Source organism: Carassius gibelio, chromosome A11 (assembly GCF_023724105.1).
Source record: "Carassius gibelio isolate Cgi1373 ecotype wild population from Czech Republic chromosome A11, carGib1.2-hapl.c, whole genome shotgun sequence".
Taxonomy (NCBI): Eukaryota; Metazoa; Chordata; class Actinopteri; order Cypriniformes; family Cyprinidae; genus Carassius; species Carassius gibelio.
The window spans coordinates 2969890-2985757 of record NC_068381.1 but is presented as its reverse complement, the minus strand read 5'-3'; the positions used below and the strand labels follow the sequence as shown (position 1 = coordinate 2985757).

Genomic DNA, 15868 nt, shown 5'->3' with positions numbered 1-15868 from the left:
AACCAAAAGAGATCAGTTCGGCATTGAATGAGACAATTATTACATGCTGCTTCCAGCAAATTGCCAGGCAGCTATTGTGCTTTTGTGATCCGGAGCATCTTTCTCCATGCATGTCAAAAGAGAATGGAAATATTCAACAGGATTAGTTTAAACAGCATTAGGCTTTTTTATTATTTTAAACTTGTGTGGTAGAAAATAAGGTAAATAAGATTAGGCACTAGTTGACTGCTTTCTCATAATACTGAGATGTGGCACAAGGAAATGGGGAGGAGATAAATCCCGGGAACGGAGTCTAATTTTCTACCTGGTGAGTAAAAAGAATGGCACATCAGGCGTGTTTTGTCCCTTTCAATAGCAGCTTTAAGGGATTCAGTGTCTCCAGAAGATAACAGGTTGCTGCTTCAGGTTGGAACGCCTCATTCTGGACCCTGAATTACCTGAAGTCCAGGGGCCCCATGCGGAGGGCCAACGATTCACATGGAAAACGTTCGGTCTCAGGCTTTAATTAGTGATGTTTAGGGGAGTGTGGAGCTATAAAGACGAACCTCCAGCTTTCAGATCACACCAGAAGAAGAGGACTGTATCTCCAGATGGCTTCTCTCACAGTGAGCGGGCATCAGAACCACTCGGTGCCCAGACGGTCTGCCTTTACCATCGACAGCATCCTGGGACTCGACAGACCGGATCAGAGAACCATCCTGTCAGCACCTTACCGACCCTGGACAGGTAAAATAACACGCTCTGTATGCACAATTTAAGATGTGTGTTTTCATAAAGGCCTATTTTAAACGCAAAATAAAAAAAAATAACTGATGATTGATGAGTGATTAATTATCACAAGCACGCTGGTTTGTAGCACAAATCAATTGGTGTAGGCTACCTTTAGGCTATTTCTGTATATTTTAAAATAAAACAAATATTGTAAAAATATTTGGAAATAAAAAGTAACACTTTTATAAACAAATATTGGGGATAATTCATGTAAATAGCGTATTATTTCAAATTTATTAATATTAGGACCAACAAAAAATGTAAATTATGTAGGCTAAACAAACTGAAAACGCAGAGAGAAGTTTGCTTAAGAATAATTTAAGCGATGACTCGGTTTACTGAATCGGCGTCGAACCGTTCGAACAATCTGATTCACTTAAATGAATCGCTATTGCCAGCGAACCGTTTAAAACAAAGATTATTAGTATGTTTTACATTAAAAAAAAAAAAAACGTCAGTTTTTTTCTTTCCACTTCAAAATTGACATTTTATTCAGTGCATTACTTTTTTTCTGGTAATTATTAAATAAATTGGCTTCTGGGAATAATTTCATATGAATGAACCGATAACGTAATCTATTTAGGCTGAACAAATTGAAAACACATAGGGCAGTTTGGTTTCTGAGAATAATTTTAAGCAATGACTCTATTTACTGAACCGATTCCCTTGAGCGACCAGATAGAACAATCCGATTCTCTTAAACGAATCGCTATTCTCAGTGCGCAGTCTGCGCACGATCCGATGTTTTACAGAACCGGTTTTCTTGATAAAAACAAAGATTATTAGAGTGTTTTAATAAAAAACATTACTTCAGTCTTTCTTTTTCACTTCAAAATTAAACGTTTTATTCCGTTTATTTATTTATTATTATTATTATTAATGAAATTTGCTTTGGGGAATAATTTCGAGATATGAATGAACCAAACCGATGCTGTATACTTTACCTAGGCTAAACAATGAACAGATAATGTAACCTATTTAGGCTGAGCAAATTGAAAACACATAGAGCAGTTTGGTTTCTCAGAACAGTTTTAAGCAATGACTCTATTAACTGAACCGATTCTATTGAGCGACCCAGCGCACAAACCGATGGAGTTTATTTCCTAACATATTGTCTTTTATCTATTCCAGACGTGAAACCAGCATGCCAGAACCGTGGCGTGGTCGCAGACAGTGATGCTTCAGTGGATGTGAGGGTGAATGAAGACAGTAAATCTTACAGTAAATCCCCAGCAGACTCGTACAGGAGAACACTGAACTGGTACATCGGGCGCCGGCCGCGAACGGCTTTCTCTAGTGTCCAGGTAAGAGTCGACATATACAGTGTTTTTCAAACGTTCCTTTTATGTTAGGAAACCGTTATTTCTGAACGTTCTGTGAAGCTGCAACATTCCATTTCATCATGTTACAAATAATATGGAAACGTTACATTTGAATTTTATCTGAACGTTCTAAAACAAGGAGGTTACATTTAAAAATTGTAAAAAAAAACATCCAACTAAAACGTCCAAATTGAAATGCACAAAAATACAGCAGTTGCAGGCTTTTTAATGTAATTTTGCAAACTATTATTCTGAAATCACAAAATACGTTGAAAGCTACCATGAACTATTTATGATTTCTGTATAATTACTAAAAAAGTAACTTGTGTCATTTTGTCATTAACTATACTGTTTTTTTTTTTGTTGTTGTTTTTTTTCGATGTCCAGATCAAGATATTGGAGAGTGTGTTTCAAGTGAACTCCTACCCGGGCATTGATATACGTGAAGAACTTGCTAAGAAACTGCATCTAGATGAGGACAGAATCCAGGTGAAGTCTGATCTGAATCTATAAATTGGACCAATATTATGTATTTAGTATGGCCTAATATTGTTTTGTTTTGGGCTGTTTGAATAAGCACACCTGCGATGTAGGACTTTATAGGACACATAATACTAAACTGGAAGATGTTCGAACTGTAGATGATGAAATGTGTCAGAGATTTTTAATTTTCTTTTAAGTTTATTGCAGCAGTTTGATTAATATTTTTATGTTTGTCTCTTAGATTTGGTTTCAGAACAGAAGAGCGAAGCTGAAGCGTTCATACAGAGAATCTCAGTTTCTTATGGTGAAAAACGTCCTCAGTGATTTACAAACCAGCAGAGAAGAACACTGATAGCTGCAAATCCACATTTATTCTTCTTATTCCTGTTGCTCTGTCTCGCTCTGTAATGTTGTTGTAATTTATTATGTACATCTTTACCTGTTTTGTAATTAATGCTTATCTCAGACTCTGATTTAAAATAACATTTATTGTTATTTCTTTATTGTGTGTTTGCTAAAAATAAATAATAATACAGTCAATATAAACACTGTTTTAATCCAGCTTTTTAATTCAACCTTAAATTTAAATGTCTCTTGTTCCAAGTGGAGTTGAGTTAACATTATCTTCTGCCAACTGTTAAACAAACCCCCCACCTCCAAACTAATTAGTGCTTTGTAATGAGAATTTAGTAAACCTATTAAGTACTGATTGGGTCACATGGGGGTTAATTTTGGCATTTCAAAAGAATTACATTTGCATTTGAAAGTCACTGGATTTCCAGCACTTTCACAGTTATTATATTATATTATATTATATTATATTATATTATATTATATTATATTATATTATATTATGTTATATTATATTATATTATATTATATTATATTATATTATATTATATTATATTATATTATATTATATTATATTATATTATAGTGCCAAAATAGGTTGTGATATATGGAAACACTGGGTGGCGCTATTGTATGGAATTATCTTTTTATACATTTTGTTGCAGATGCACTGAAAAATGTAAATTTTTTGTAAATACTACAGCATACTTAAACCATAATCACTGTTTTATTTACAACTTAATTAAATATATTTTTACAGTAAAGACTGAAAATAAAAACAAACTTTCTTTAAGTAAACAAATGCATTATTTCAATCCTTGTAATAATATGATGCATTGTAATATTATATAATATAATGAATATATTCATTATATTATATATGTTATGTTAATATTATAAAATATATATTAATAAATATTAGGAAAACTATATTCAAAACACTGGATAATAATAAAAACATTTCAAACATCAAAGCCATGCATTTATTTCAGGAAGAGGGTCAAATATTTATATTTGTCTAGAATATCAAAGCACATTTTCACAAGGCAATGCCACACATTTACAGCTATATGGTACAGATTTTAATGCAGGCACTGCATTATGAATGCATCGTAAAGCTGTTGGGGCATTGCAGGTGTGGTCATCTTTAACAAAAGCAGCTTGTTTTGATGTGAGTGTCAAGAACAGAAGTGGCGCTGAAAGAGGATCTGGGTGTATTTGTGCACCCGACTCCTCATGCCTCCAGTGCTCTGTGTTTGATCTGAAACAGGATCGTTGGGTGCACATCATCAAAGAGCAGATGAGCCGAACTTTCAGTCTGTCTTTCTTTCTCCCAGCATTTGAGACATGGCCAGAAATATAATTACAGAAAGCAATAGTTTGCAGGTGATGTACATTTGGAAAGAATATCAACTTACAGTCGAAACAAAATCCAGTGCTCCAAAATCCAAAACCATTTCTTCAACTCTAACAATACAATTTACCTGTTTTTTAATTAGTACTACTGTTTTTCTGAAAATGCTGTCTTGTACCTGCACATGTCCACACGTCATAACTTGTGTATTAGCTTGATTTTGTTAATCATCTGAAGGTAAAGTTTGATTTGAGGGTTGTGAATATGCTTTTTTTGTGTCTGATTTTACTACAAATGTATGTCATCTTAATATTATAGATAGTTTTAAGAATATGTGTTCATCTTAGCAATTAAAAAGATTGTGAATAACACATACAACATACACCTGATGCAGTAACCAGTGACCTCATATCGTCTACAGATCTTTCGAAATTCACTAATCATTAATAATCCACTATTGCATGTATTAACACACTCATGTACTATTATACTTCAGATGTGTATGTGTCAAGCGTGTCATAACAGGGTGTGAATGTCTCATATATGAGGTCTGTCAGGTTTTGAAACCTGAAATTAAATTACACTGGAATGTGGAAGTGTGTTTACCTCTGTACAAATGAACACGGTTTAATAATGCACTGTGAAATAATCCTGTACATGTTCCGAATAGTATCCATTATACTCCATAAAGATATACATGATAGTATCCATACATACTGTTGTTCACGGTTGTGTAAATTTAAATAGAAATCTCTTTGGATTATGAAGCACAGCATAAGAATCTGCACTGAAAAACATTTGTTGAGGCAACTTAAAAAACTTAATCTTTGTGTGATTCAGTTGTTTCAACATGTTTTTTTGAGTTCATTTAAGACAAAAATTAAGCAATTCTTGTTGTCTGTACAATTTATAAATTAATAGTTATGTCTACAAAAAAGTTGAAATGGAAAAGTCTCAAAATTATTTTCATAGTGTGGTAATCAGGTTATTTCATTAGCACATAAAATTGTTAACATACAGTATACTGCAGAAAGAGTATGTTAGTATGTGATCAGAAAACAAAGCATACAACATATTATTTATTGTAAATGTGCTCGGTTTCGCAAATAATTTTCAAATGGAAAACATCATCTTAAACTTAATTTTACACCCGGAATGTCTTTTATTTCTCTAGTTCTGTACACAAAAAATGTGATTTATTTGTTTATATGCTTTATTAAAAAATATTTCTTAATTAAACAGGTGATTGAATGTGATGTGTAGCATAAACAAACACAATAATTCATATAAATATAATAAAAATATATTTTAGTGCCCTAATATATATATATATATATATATATATATATATATAAATATGAAATAAACGTTTATTGCTGGATTTCTGAGATGTTATTATTAATATACATGTTAAGTGTTTATTGTTATATGTAATTAGTTTGCCAGTATTTGCACTGTATTTGCATAGTACAGAAACACACACACACACACACACACAGAGAGAGAGAGAGAGAGAGAGAGAGAGAGAGAGAGAGAGAGAGAGAGCTCCACCTTGTGAGGCTCGTGCACCTCCCTCGCAATCTTCGCGGAGACGCGCTCGCTCGCGCTCATTCCCATCAGCGGAGCTTCATGGACGGACAGGAATGGCTGGATCACGGAGACGCGTTCACTTTTTCACGGTTTTGTGCGTGTTTGTGTGCTACAGCAGCGCTTCGGTGAACGGAGCAAAGAGAGGAGCTTCGGATAAATGCAGCTACAAGGTAAAACACACTCGAGCTTTAGCGTGCGACGATGATGTTTCTGTCAGTGCCACGAGCTGAAAACTTCACCAACAAGTTTAGTCACGTCACATTACCTCCTCAGAGCAACATTTACAGCTCCTTTCCTGCTTACAACGAGAGTTTGGAGTCTAAATGACAGGATTCAACAACTAGGGAGAATTAGTGATCACAAAACAGTGTTATTGTAATGTTAATATACAAGTATCTTACATATTATGTGTGTTTATTTGGATGTAGACTCTTAAAAATTAAGGTGTGATTCCATAGGAGAACATTTGTAACTTTGTATATCTTTTATAACATGGTAGCAGGTTTTAGACAAACTTAAACCAGTATTATGTAAAAAGCCTACATGCATATTTTTATTTATACAGTGCATTATTATTTTGTGTTCCCTTAGTCTTAATTTTTTGAATGCTCTTTCTGTTTGTATATGAATGTGTTTGTACCAAGAGCATCTAAAAAACCCCACAGCAAATTCCTTGTGTGTTTGCACACACTTGGCAGTAAAGCTGATTCGGATTCTGTTCCAAAAACCTTACAATAGATATCTGGTTTGTTCCTGGTCTGAGATGGTCTATAACTAAAAACAAAAATACCTGCTAAACTTAATTACCCCCTAAGAAGTTTTTTTTATTTTCTAGTTCTCCCAAAAAAACCTTGAATCCAAACCACTGATCTGAAGACACGTTTTAATCTCTAAAGAACCGTGTGCAAGCACAAAAGTGTATTTTTGAGAGTGCACCTGTATGATTTATGCTGTGCTTTTGAAGTTGAAGTCCTGTGCAAACAGTGTTCTTCCGGTCAGGAGCATTGAGATTTGGGAAATGGCTTTTTAAGTCGGTCAGATGTGTGAAAGAGTCTCACAGTTAGGTCTTTTGTGGATCTCTTGTTCCTGGTGTTGACCTCTTGATGCTTTTATGAATGGAGTTGAATGGTGATTGACTAAAGACCACTGGGAAGATGGAAATGAAAAAGCATTGCAGGTTTTCATTTAAACATTCGGTTGAATTTGAATTAGCGTAGTCCAAAGTATAGCGAAACATGTTCAGAACAAAAATAAAATGTAAATATTTAATTCTTAATATTTTTTTTTCTTTTTAAAAATGGGACAGTCGGCTAAAAATGAATGAAGTATGTTCCATACTTGTATGAGTTTCTTTAAACTGTTGAACACAACAGAAGATATTTTGAAGAATATTGTTAACCTAAAAGTTAACGGTAGCCATTGACTTCAATAGTACAGGTAAAAACTCAAAACAGCGCGTTCTTGCGTGTGGATAATCTCAATTCTTTGTTAACACAGAGCACATTATCTGTACTTTACTGGCAATGTTACAACTTCTCAAAACGGTAAATTGCAAGAACAGATTTGCCAGTATTTTTGAAAAGCTCATGTTTACACGATCTCTCAGTAAAGACTGTATGTGTGAAAGGGACACTAATGGCTACCGTCAACTGTTTGGTGGATGTTTAATACATGGTTTAACCTTTTAGATGGTACAGACCACCGTGTGACTTCTTTATTAATGAATACAGTAATGCTTAACTGTTTTGCATGATCAGTTGTGTAGTTATTCGCCTATAGATGACTTCCATGAGTTCCCCATTGCGTGTTTTATAGCTGAATTGGACTTTAAAGCATTATTTTGAGATTTTGAAATGTACTCTTGCTTATGTTTTATGTTTTGTTTTCAGACCAGCTAGAGATATCTGTTGCAAATACTACCAACCTTTTCCTGTTTATATAAGGTATCAAAAGATGATTTATAAAAGTCCATGTTGCGCTGGTAGTGTTTGTCCGTGGCTTTATTCTTGTTGACCTGTGTCTGGGTCATTTGCTGATGACAGGCTATTGACGGACAGATTGCCCCACGATCTCATTGTCTTGAAGGGACAGGACTGCTTTGAAGTCATTTCCCAAAGGAAGTCAGTGAACTGTTTGCTCTATTAAAATTCTTTGGCATTTCCTTTTAGGAAGCACAGTTCACTTCCCTTCACTGCTACATCAAAGCTGTCCTGTTGAGAGAAACACTTCAGGTGTGAATGAATTGTGTGTTCTTGTGTGCCGTTAAAACTTACTTTTTCTGCTGTGCTGACAACTGGGCTGAGACATAGTTGAACTACTTACTTCATTAATGAAGGCTAGCAATTGTGAAATTGTCTTTTTTATATGCATTTTTATGTTTTGCATGCTCTCATAGACTCTTTAACGCTGTTCTGAGATTGTTAAATTACTGAGGCATCATTACTATGCTTTTAACCATTGCTTAGACTTTGGTTAAGTAGCTTCTGTCACTAAGTATAACTTTAATGCAGAAATTAAGGATGCTTATGTTGATGCATTCATAGTCACATTTATCAGATTAGAGTTGGGCAATAATGTACTTTAAATTATTACTACAAAACAAGCAATCAGATATATACTAAATATGCAATTCTATATATTAAATATGGCCCTATGCAAGCTCACTGTATTTAGATGATGTTGGACATATATATATATCCAACCTATTAATATAAAGTGCTGGTTGATAATATAGTTACATTTTGTGTTGAATAATTCAGGCAGTTGAGATTTGCTATATAGGAATATTATATAGCAAATTAACTAGTCTATTATCGCTTTACATGAGTGTATTGTATGTGTTATATAATATATTGAACTGTGTGATTAAATTATGTATATTTTGGAATAATATGAACAATCTATCTGTTGAGATGTGGTATTATTACATATACACTGAAGGTAAAGTAAGATTTATTTATGCAATTTCTAATATGTGTTGTAGAGGAGAGGTGAGCTGTTATCTTTCAATGCAAACTTAGAAAAAATTGGCCAAAAAATAAGCAGTCCCCTAGAAATGTCTTACATTTTCCAAAAAATTATATATTGATGCATTTTTTTAAGTGCAATTTTTTTCATTTATGTACAAGTATTTATTATTATAATTTTTTTTTGTCAAATTACATATGCAAAGCCATTTTTGAACATATGATTTTATAATGAAGTTGTACCTTTGCTTTCTGTGCTTTAAAATACCTTTTGGCTCTTTAACACTATTTGTGTATTGTAAAATTACTGAGGCATCACTTTTATGTGGAATATCATTGCTTATACTTTTAGTGGTTTCGTTTCAAATTATGATGCATAACCTGTCCTGCTCTGTTTGTGCTATGGATATGAGGTGAGCTATTATTTTTCAGTGCAATCAGAAATAAAATTGACGTGGATTAGTATGCAGTCACCTTGGGTGGGCAAACACAGCTCACTTTTTCAAAAAACATGAAAATTGATTATTTTTAAGATGTAAAATTTGAATTTTTAAAGGAAATGTAATGGTTTATGTTGCATGTTGTCTCTGTAGAGGGTTAATACTGTTTGCATCATTGCGTTTTTGTCAATTTTCATATGCAAAGACAGAAAAATAGTGTTTTTTAAGATGCAAAAAAAAAGTGCACGTTTTTGTTGCATGTAGTTTCATGCTTCTGGTCTTTGCATTGCTTTCTGTTTTTGACTGCACAGTTCAGGTTGAGTCTCCGGAAAAACAAAGGTAGATATTTAAATTGGCTTCTGGCTTTGTTGGGCTCCAGCCGAGACTCAATTGGTTCTCCGATGGGGACCTTTTGGTTTCGGATTAAAGTGGTTGTTCTCTCCGGAAGTCCCAGGCCTCTCGGCTCAATAGCATCTTGCCTTCGGCTTTCCAACAAGCCCTGTGAGATTTTCCAACTGCCAGGGCATGACAGGGAGTCGTAGAAATGATCCTAACTTTCCTTTCCGTCTCAGAGGTTGACCTCAAGTGCTGTATCTCTGTTTAAGAAATAAAGGAATTCATTACGGAGCGGATGTTACCGGCTGTGTAATCGGTTTAACAACAGTCTCGTCCCCGTCCATCTGGTTAAGTTATGCTCTCTGAGAATGATGTCAGCCAAACCTCACAAACATTAGCTAGCATCTCGAAATTGTTTCCAGCGAGAGCAATGGTTTCTGGGGCATCGAGGGAGGCCGTGTTTTTCATGTGTAAACCTCTGTTGTGTTTTGAAGGGAATCAAATACATGGATCTCACTTTTTCTTCGGCGCTCAAGTAAATGTATTGCAGAAAGTGTATTTATTTGTTGCCCCAAGAACTTTAAAGCAGTAGTTCACCAAAAACATTCATCTTTATTTACTCACCATCATGTGGTTCCAAACTAGTTTGATGATTATTATGAATATCGTTGGCTTTTTGATTAATGGCTTTTGTTCCTCTTTTATAAGTCTTTTTTAGGTAATTGTTGCACAATGCATACATTGTAATGACTGAATTTTTTCCAGTGATAAACAAAAGATGAAATTAGGCAAAATGTCCAAGCTTCTCTTTGACATATGCTGTAAAAAAGTTGTAAATAAAACCAATAAAAAAGTTTGGAGTATGTAAAATAGTATACTGTAGTATAAGAAAATCCCGCACTGTAAAAAAAAAAAAAAAAAAAAAATCAAAGTTGTAAATAAAAGCAAAGTATGTTGTAAAAAAGATTACAAGAAAATATATTTTTGTACTTCAGAAATGTATGTTTAATTATTCACTGTTACTTGCCTTTCCTTGCAATTAAGCTTATTTTAAAATGTACTCTGTTTTTAAATGAAAATCTTTTTTTTTTTCAGTGTATTTAGTTTCTTCTACAAAATTCGACATTTAATTCACTGTGTTGCTTGCAATTTCAGTGTGATTATTTCCTTCAGCATTTAAAGTAAGTGCATGTTTATATACAGTACCAGTCTATGACTTGTGTATTATATTCAAGGACTTCTGATGTCAATTTAAGTTGATAATATTTTTCGCCACCATAGCTCTAAAGACTAATGGGACATTGCATCAAAAAGCAACATTTTATCACAACCTTGAATGATATTTGAGAGCTCTGGCAGATGAACATGAAACATTTTGATTTGTCCCTCGAAGCTATTAAGTAACTTCAGGAAACGTGGAATGCACTTTCATGTAACTTATTTTGGAACTAATAATAATCTTTGGTGTAGAAACTATTTTCACTCTACAAATTGCCAGGAAAATTCATAAACATTTTCAAAGTAACGGCATGTGGCACATGCAATGTGTGCAAACCCATGCCAGCTGCAAGAAATAGTTTTTAACAGTGCACTTAGATTGTGTGGAAATGAATATTCTTCTAAACATCTTAATAATACTGCGTAGGAGCGACATCAGAGTAATTTTGGAACTGCTTCTTTAATCGATTGACCTTGGAAAGTCAATCTTGACCTTTAACAAAGCAATTTTTGATATTTCTCTGTTTATCTTCTTAAAGGGATAGTTCACCTAAAACATGAAAATCCTGTCATCATTTATTCACCCTCATGTTGTTCCAAGCCTGTATGAGTTTCTTTCCTCCGGTGAATACAAATGAAGATATTTTGAAGAATGTTGGTAACTAATCTGTTGCCGGTACCCATTGACTTCCAATAACAAAAAAATGCTTTGGAAGTCAATGGCTACCAGCAACTGTTTGGTTGCCAGTGTTCTTCAAAATATCTTCGTTTGTGTTTAACACAGGAAAGAAACTCAAACTTGCATACATTTTTGGGCTAACTATTGCAAGTGCTTAATGTATTTGTTGTTTTTAATGAGAAACATTTATAAACCAGAATGAATCTTGACACTGATCTATATCAGGCAGTAGCCATACTGCACAAATGGACTCAGAAACATGAATTTCATTGGTGAAATCTCCCAGTTTCAGTCTATTATACTAGGTCAGGTAAAACAATAGCGTAACAGCCTGTTTTACTTTAACCCCAGATGAGCACAAGCAGAATTCCCAGCCAAAACCGTCCTTTATTAACGTGGTTCAGGGATCTAATGCAAAACCTTGAGTGCATATATGGGCTTTTTTCCATTTCTGTGTGTGTTTCTCAAAAGAGCCCTCACACTTTGGTTCCTTGTTCTCGTAACATCTGGTTGAGGATGAATGATGGGGAAGGGGGTGTGTTTCATGCGCTCACGGTGCGGAGAGAGAATGAAAGGGGGGTTCGCTCTGAGTTATTTCTGTGCCATCTTAAGGGTGCATTGAAAACCATCCAAGCAGCTCGTCACCTTGGAGGCTGTGTCTTGTAGTGCGGTGGGAAAATCCCTGGTTGGCTAGCTCTGAATCGGCCTGGTTCGCTGAACCGCTTTGAATTCTGGGATGGGGGTCTTTCAGCAGCAACACTTCTTTTGACCGGACGAGTGCTCCTGCCGCTCACTCTGAATGGCAGGATGTCGCTGGTAAACTTCGGTATGTTAAAAGTGAATTAAGATTTGGGACACTCTGTTCACCTCAGCTGGGGGCCTCTGATTGGTCACTGATTTTTCTGTGATCCTGGTAAATTCTTGGTCAAAAGTTAGTCTGGTCTGTTTTTGTTTTGGACAGTTTGACATCTTACATAACTTACATCACACTATGAAGGATTTTACTACTTTTTATATTATCAATACATGTAATTATTTAATCAGTTATATATAACTATTTGTTAATTTACAAAATTGTTTTTTTTTTATAATGAACTTAAATACTTTAGAAATAATATATTTTTTAATATTTTATATAATATGAATTGAGATATTTATTATATACATTTACTATAAAATTTATATAATATTATTTAAATGTATTATATATTTATTGTACATAATTATTGTACAGAATATATAATAAAATATATAAAAATAATTATAAAATTGTTTATAATATACTCAGGTGAATATACTGTACGTATATACTGTATCTTTTATGCTGTCATACCACCCACTTCTATTCAGAATCAACCATGAAACGAATAAAATGTTGAAAGTTAACCATGCAAAGCATAATTATTTATAATTTGTCTATAAAAATGTATCCTAAACCTAATGCAGAACAAATCTGAAAATTTATATATGCTATTTGAGCTCGCACTTTAACCTCATACAGTTGGCCATGCTCTGGCGACCCTCAGGGCTATATCTTGAGTCCGTTTGCAATGTGGAGATACCCGATCTGTGATCATACCAGTCCTTCCTCTTTCACCCTGCTGCTCCACAGACTGAAACCATTAAAATCAATTAGTTGCTCTTTGCTCCGCTCTAATCAGAGATCTGGTACAGAGCAACTTCCTGCCTGTAGGTTTCAGGCAATGATTTGAGATTATACAGTGTTTGTCGTCTGCAGGCTGAAGCATGTGGTCGCCTCTGAGCTCTGGGGGTGGAGGAATCTTTTATGTCGCCAGTTTGTGGCTGTTTAGATGAAAAGCACAGCTTTATATGTGTTGTCACTGATCTGATGAAGTCCATAGTGTCCTGAAGTCGTCAAGCTGAAGTAAATCAGATTGACATAACTATTAAATTCCAAATCAGAAATGACCCTAATGTACTTTAATTTACTTTTATAATATACTTTTGAAAATAAAGGTTCCAAAAAGGCCATTATGTGTGTGTATGTGTATATATTTATATAAGGTTCCAATATTGATAGCTATATAGACATTTAGATAACTTAGATAAATTAAATAAAGTATGCTTTGTACTTTATATATTTTATTTACTGTATAAAATATATAAATTGCTAATTAATATTGAATAAAATAAATTATTTACATTAAATGCATTCTTATATATATAATTGTACAATTATTTTAGATATAAATAATTAATAATTATTTGATAAATGTTTAAATTATTTATTATATAAGTATGATTAGAATTCATGCATAAATGTTGTCGAAAAAAGCTAAAGAAATAAACTGAGGCACAATATTTTACTTTGTAATTTGTTATCAAAATGTAAAAATTCTAAGGAAAATGTAATTGTTTCTTTTTATTTTTATTTAATATTAAATGTTTTATAATAATGAATAAATAAACCATATTGTGTATATATATATATATATATATATATATATATATATATATATATATATATATATATATATATATATATATATATACACACACACTTCTTAGCTGTCCATCGTGTTCGATGATAACGCTTGCTCCAGGGATAGGGATGGGGGGTGGGGGTTCAGCAACCTTGCCGCTGGTGCCACTTCTCATGGGCGTAAAGTCCGATCCTTGAGCCGCACACTCGACCGCAGATGGAGCAGGGGAAACCAGATACCAGGGGGGTACCAGCCGCCCGTTGGTGTCTCTTGATTCCCCTCATGGATCGTTGGTCTTGGTTGGTTTGGTGTATTTGAGAGACCGCAGCGGCACAGGTGGCCTGCCAGGCTGATCGGTCAAGTGCCAGAGATTCTAGCTTCGTGAGGGGGATGTTTGCCCGCTTTAGGAGGTCCCTGGTATAGTCCTTAAAACGACGCTTTTGCCCTCCAGCGGAACGTTTAGCACCCACTAGTTGACTGTAAAGGACTTGGCGGGGCAGGTGATGTTCAGGCATGCGTATGGTGTGCCCTATCCAACGCAGATGTTTTTTGGCCACAGCAGCTTCCATACAGATTGAGTCGGTGTTGCTGAGGATGACTGTATGGGGGATTCGATCTTTCCAGGACAAGCTGAGGATTTTTGTAAGCAGCGAATATGGAAGGCCTCTAGGTGGATGATGTGCTGGCGGTATGAGGTCCATGACTCTGCCCCATAAAGAAGAGTGGAGAGACATGCCGCATTGTAAACAGCAACCTTGGTACTGACCTTCAGGTTACGATTTTCAAAAACCCTGCTGCGTAGGCGTCCAAAAGATGATGAGGCTTTATTTATCCGAGTGTGTATTTCTGTGTCAAGGGAGCTGCTTGAAGACAGAGTGGAGCCGAGGTAGGTGAAGTGGTCCACTGATTTAAGTGGAACACCATTTATGTGAAAACTGGGGGGTGTGGGAACGGGGGTGGTGAGATGGAACATGACCTCGGTTTTTTGAGTGTTAACCTGTAGGCCGAAAGATTGGTACAGACTGGATATTGTGTTAAGGGCGTACTGCATAGAGTCTGGGCTGTGGGCTAAGACTGCACAGTCATCAGCATACTGAAGCTCACAGATCTGGCGGGTCTTTGTCTTTGTGTGAGCTTGAAGCCGACGAATGTTGAAAAGGCTTCCGTCAAGTCGGTATTCCACATGGACACCGTCTTCATGTCCCAGGACACGGTGGAAAAGGCAGGTGATGGCAGAGAGGAGGATGTTAAAGAGCATCGGAGCCAGGACACAGCCTTGCTTCACCCCAACGTTTACCCCAAAAGACTCTGATTGGAGTTCTCCCATGAGGACTCTGGCTTGCATCCCGTCATGCAGCTGCTGTAGGATGCTGAGAAACTTGGGTGGTACCCCAATTTTGGATAGGTGTTTCCAGAGCAGCTCACGGTTGATGGTGTCAAAGGCTTTGCTGAGATCGATGAAGGCTACGTAAAGGTCTTTGTGATGTTCTCGACTCTTCTCCAGCAGCTGCATCAAGACAAAAACCATGTCTGTTGTGGATCTGGTCTTCCGGAAGCCACACTGCGTTTCCGGAAGCACAGCTTCCGAGATGTGCTCAACCAGTCTGCTGAGCATGATCTTGGCCAGTACTTTCCCTGCGATGGAGAGGAGAGATATCCCACGGCTGTTGCCACAGACTGCTCTGTCTCCTTTCTGCTTGTATATGACAACAATGTTAGCATCCTTCCAGTCCTGTGGGAGGGTCCCATGTTCCCAGATGTTTTGAATCAGGAGGTGCAGGCGACGTGAGGGTGTATCCTCCATGTTTGAAAACCTCTGCAGGGATTCCATCGGGTCCAGCGCTTTTGTTGTTTTTCAGCCCTGAAATAGCTTGCCGGAGTTCTGAGAAAAGTGGTGGAGTATCCAGGTGCATG

The 15868-nt window shown here is 35.6% G+C and overlaps 2 protein-coding genes across 2 annotated transcripts in view; both read left to right on the top strand.

Annotated features, from left to right (window-relative positions):
- The first annotated feature begins 468 nt into the window (after nucleotides 1-468).
- Nucleotides 469-3282, top strand: LOC128022016 (homeobox expressed in ES cells 1-B-like). The gene is made up of 4 exons (XM_052609213.1): nucleotides 469-726; nucleotides 1903-2075; nucleotides 2481-2582; nucleotides 2818-3282. The coding sequence occupies exons 1-4, from the start codon at nucleotides 591-593 to the stop codon at nucleotides 2926-2928; spliced, it is 522 nt and encodes a 173-aa protein (XP_052465173.1). The 5' UTR covers nucleotides 469-590; the 3' UTR covers nucleotides 2929-3282.
- Nucleotides 3283-5826: 2544 nt separating this feature from the next.
- LOC128022015 (interleukin-17 receptor D) overlaps nucleotides 5827-15868 on the top strand; it is a 43545-nt gene continuing 33503 nt past the window's right edge. The window contains exon 1 of the mRNA XM_052609212.1: nucleotides 5827-6041. Within this exon, the coding sequence (XP_052465172.1) occupies nucleotides 5925-6041 (117 nt within the window). The 5' untranslated portion in view covers nucleotides 5827-5924. The remainder of the gene's footprint in view (nucleotides 6042-15868) is intronic.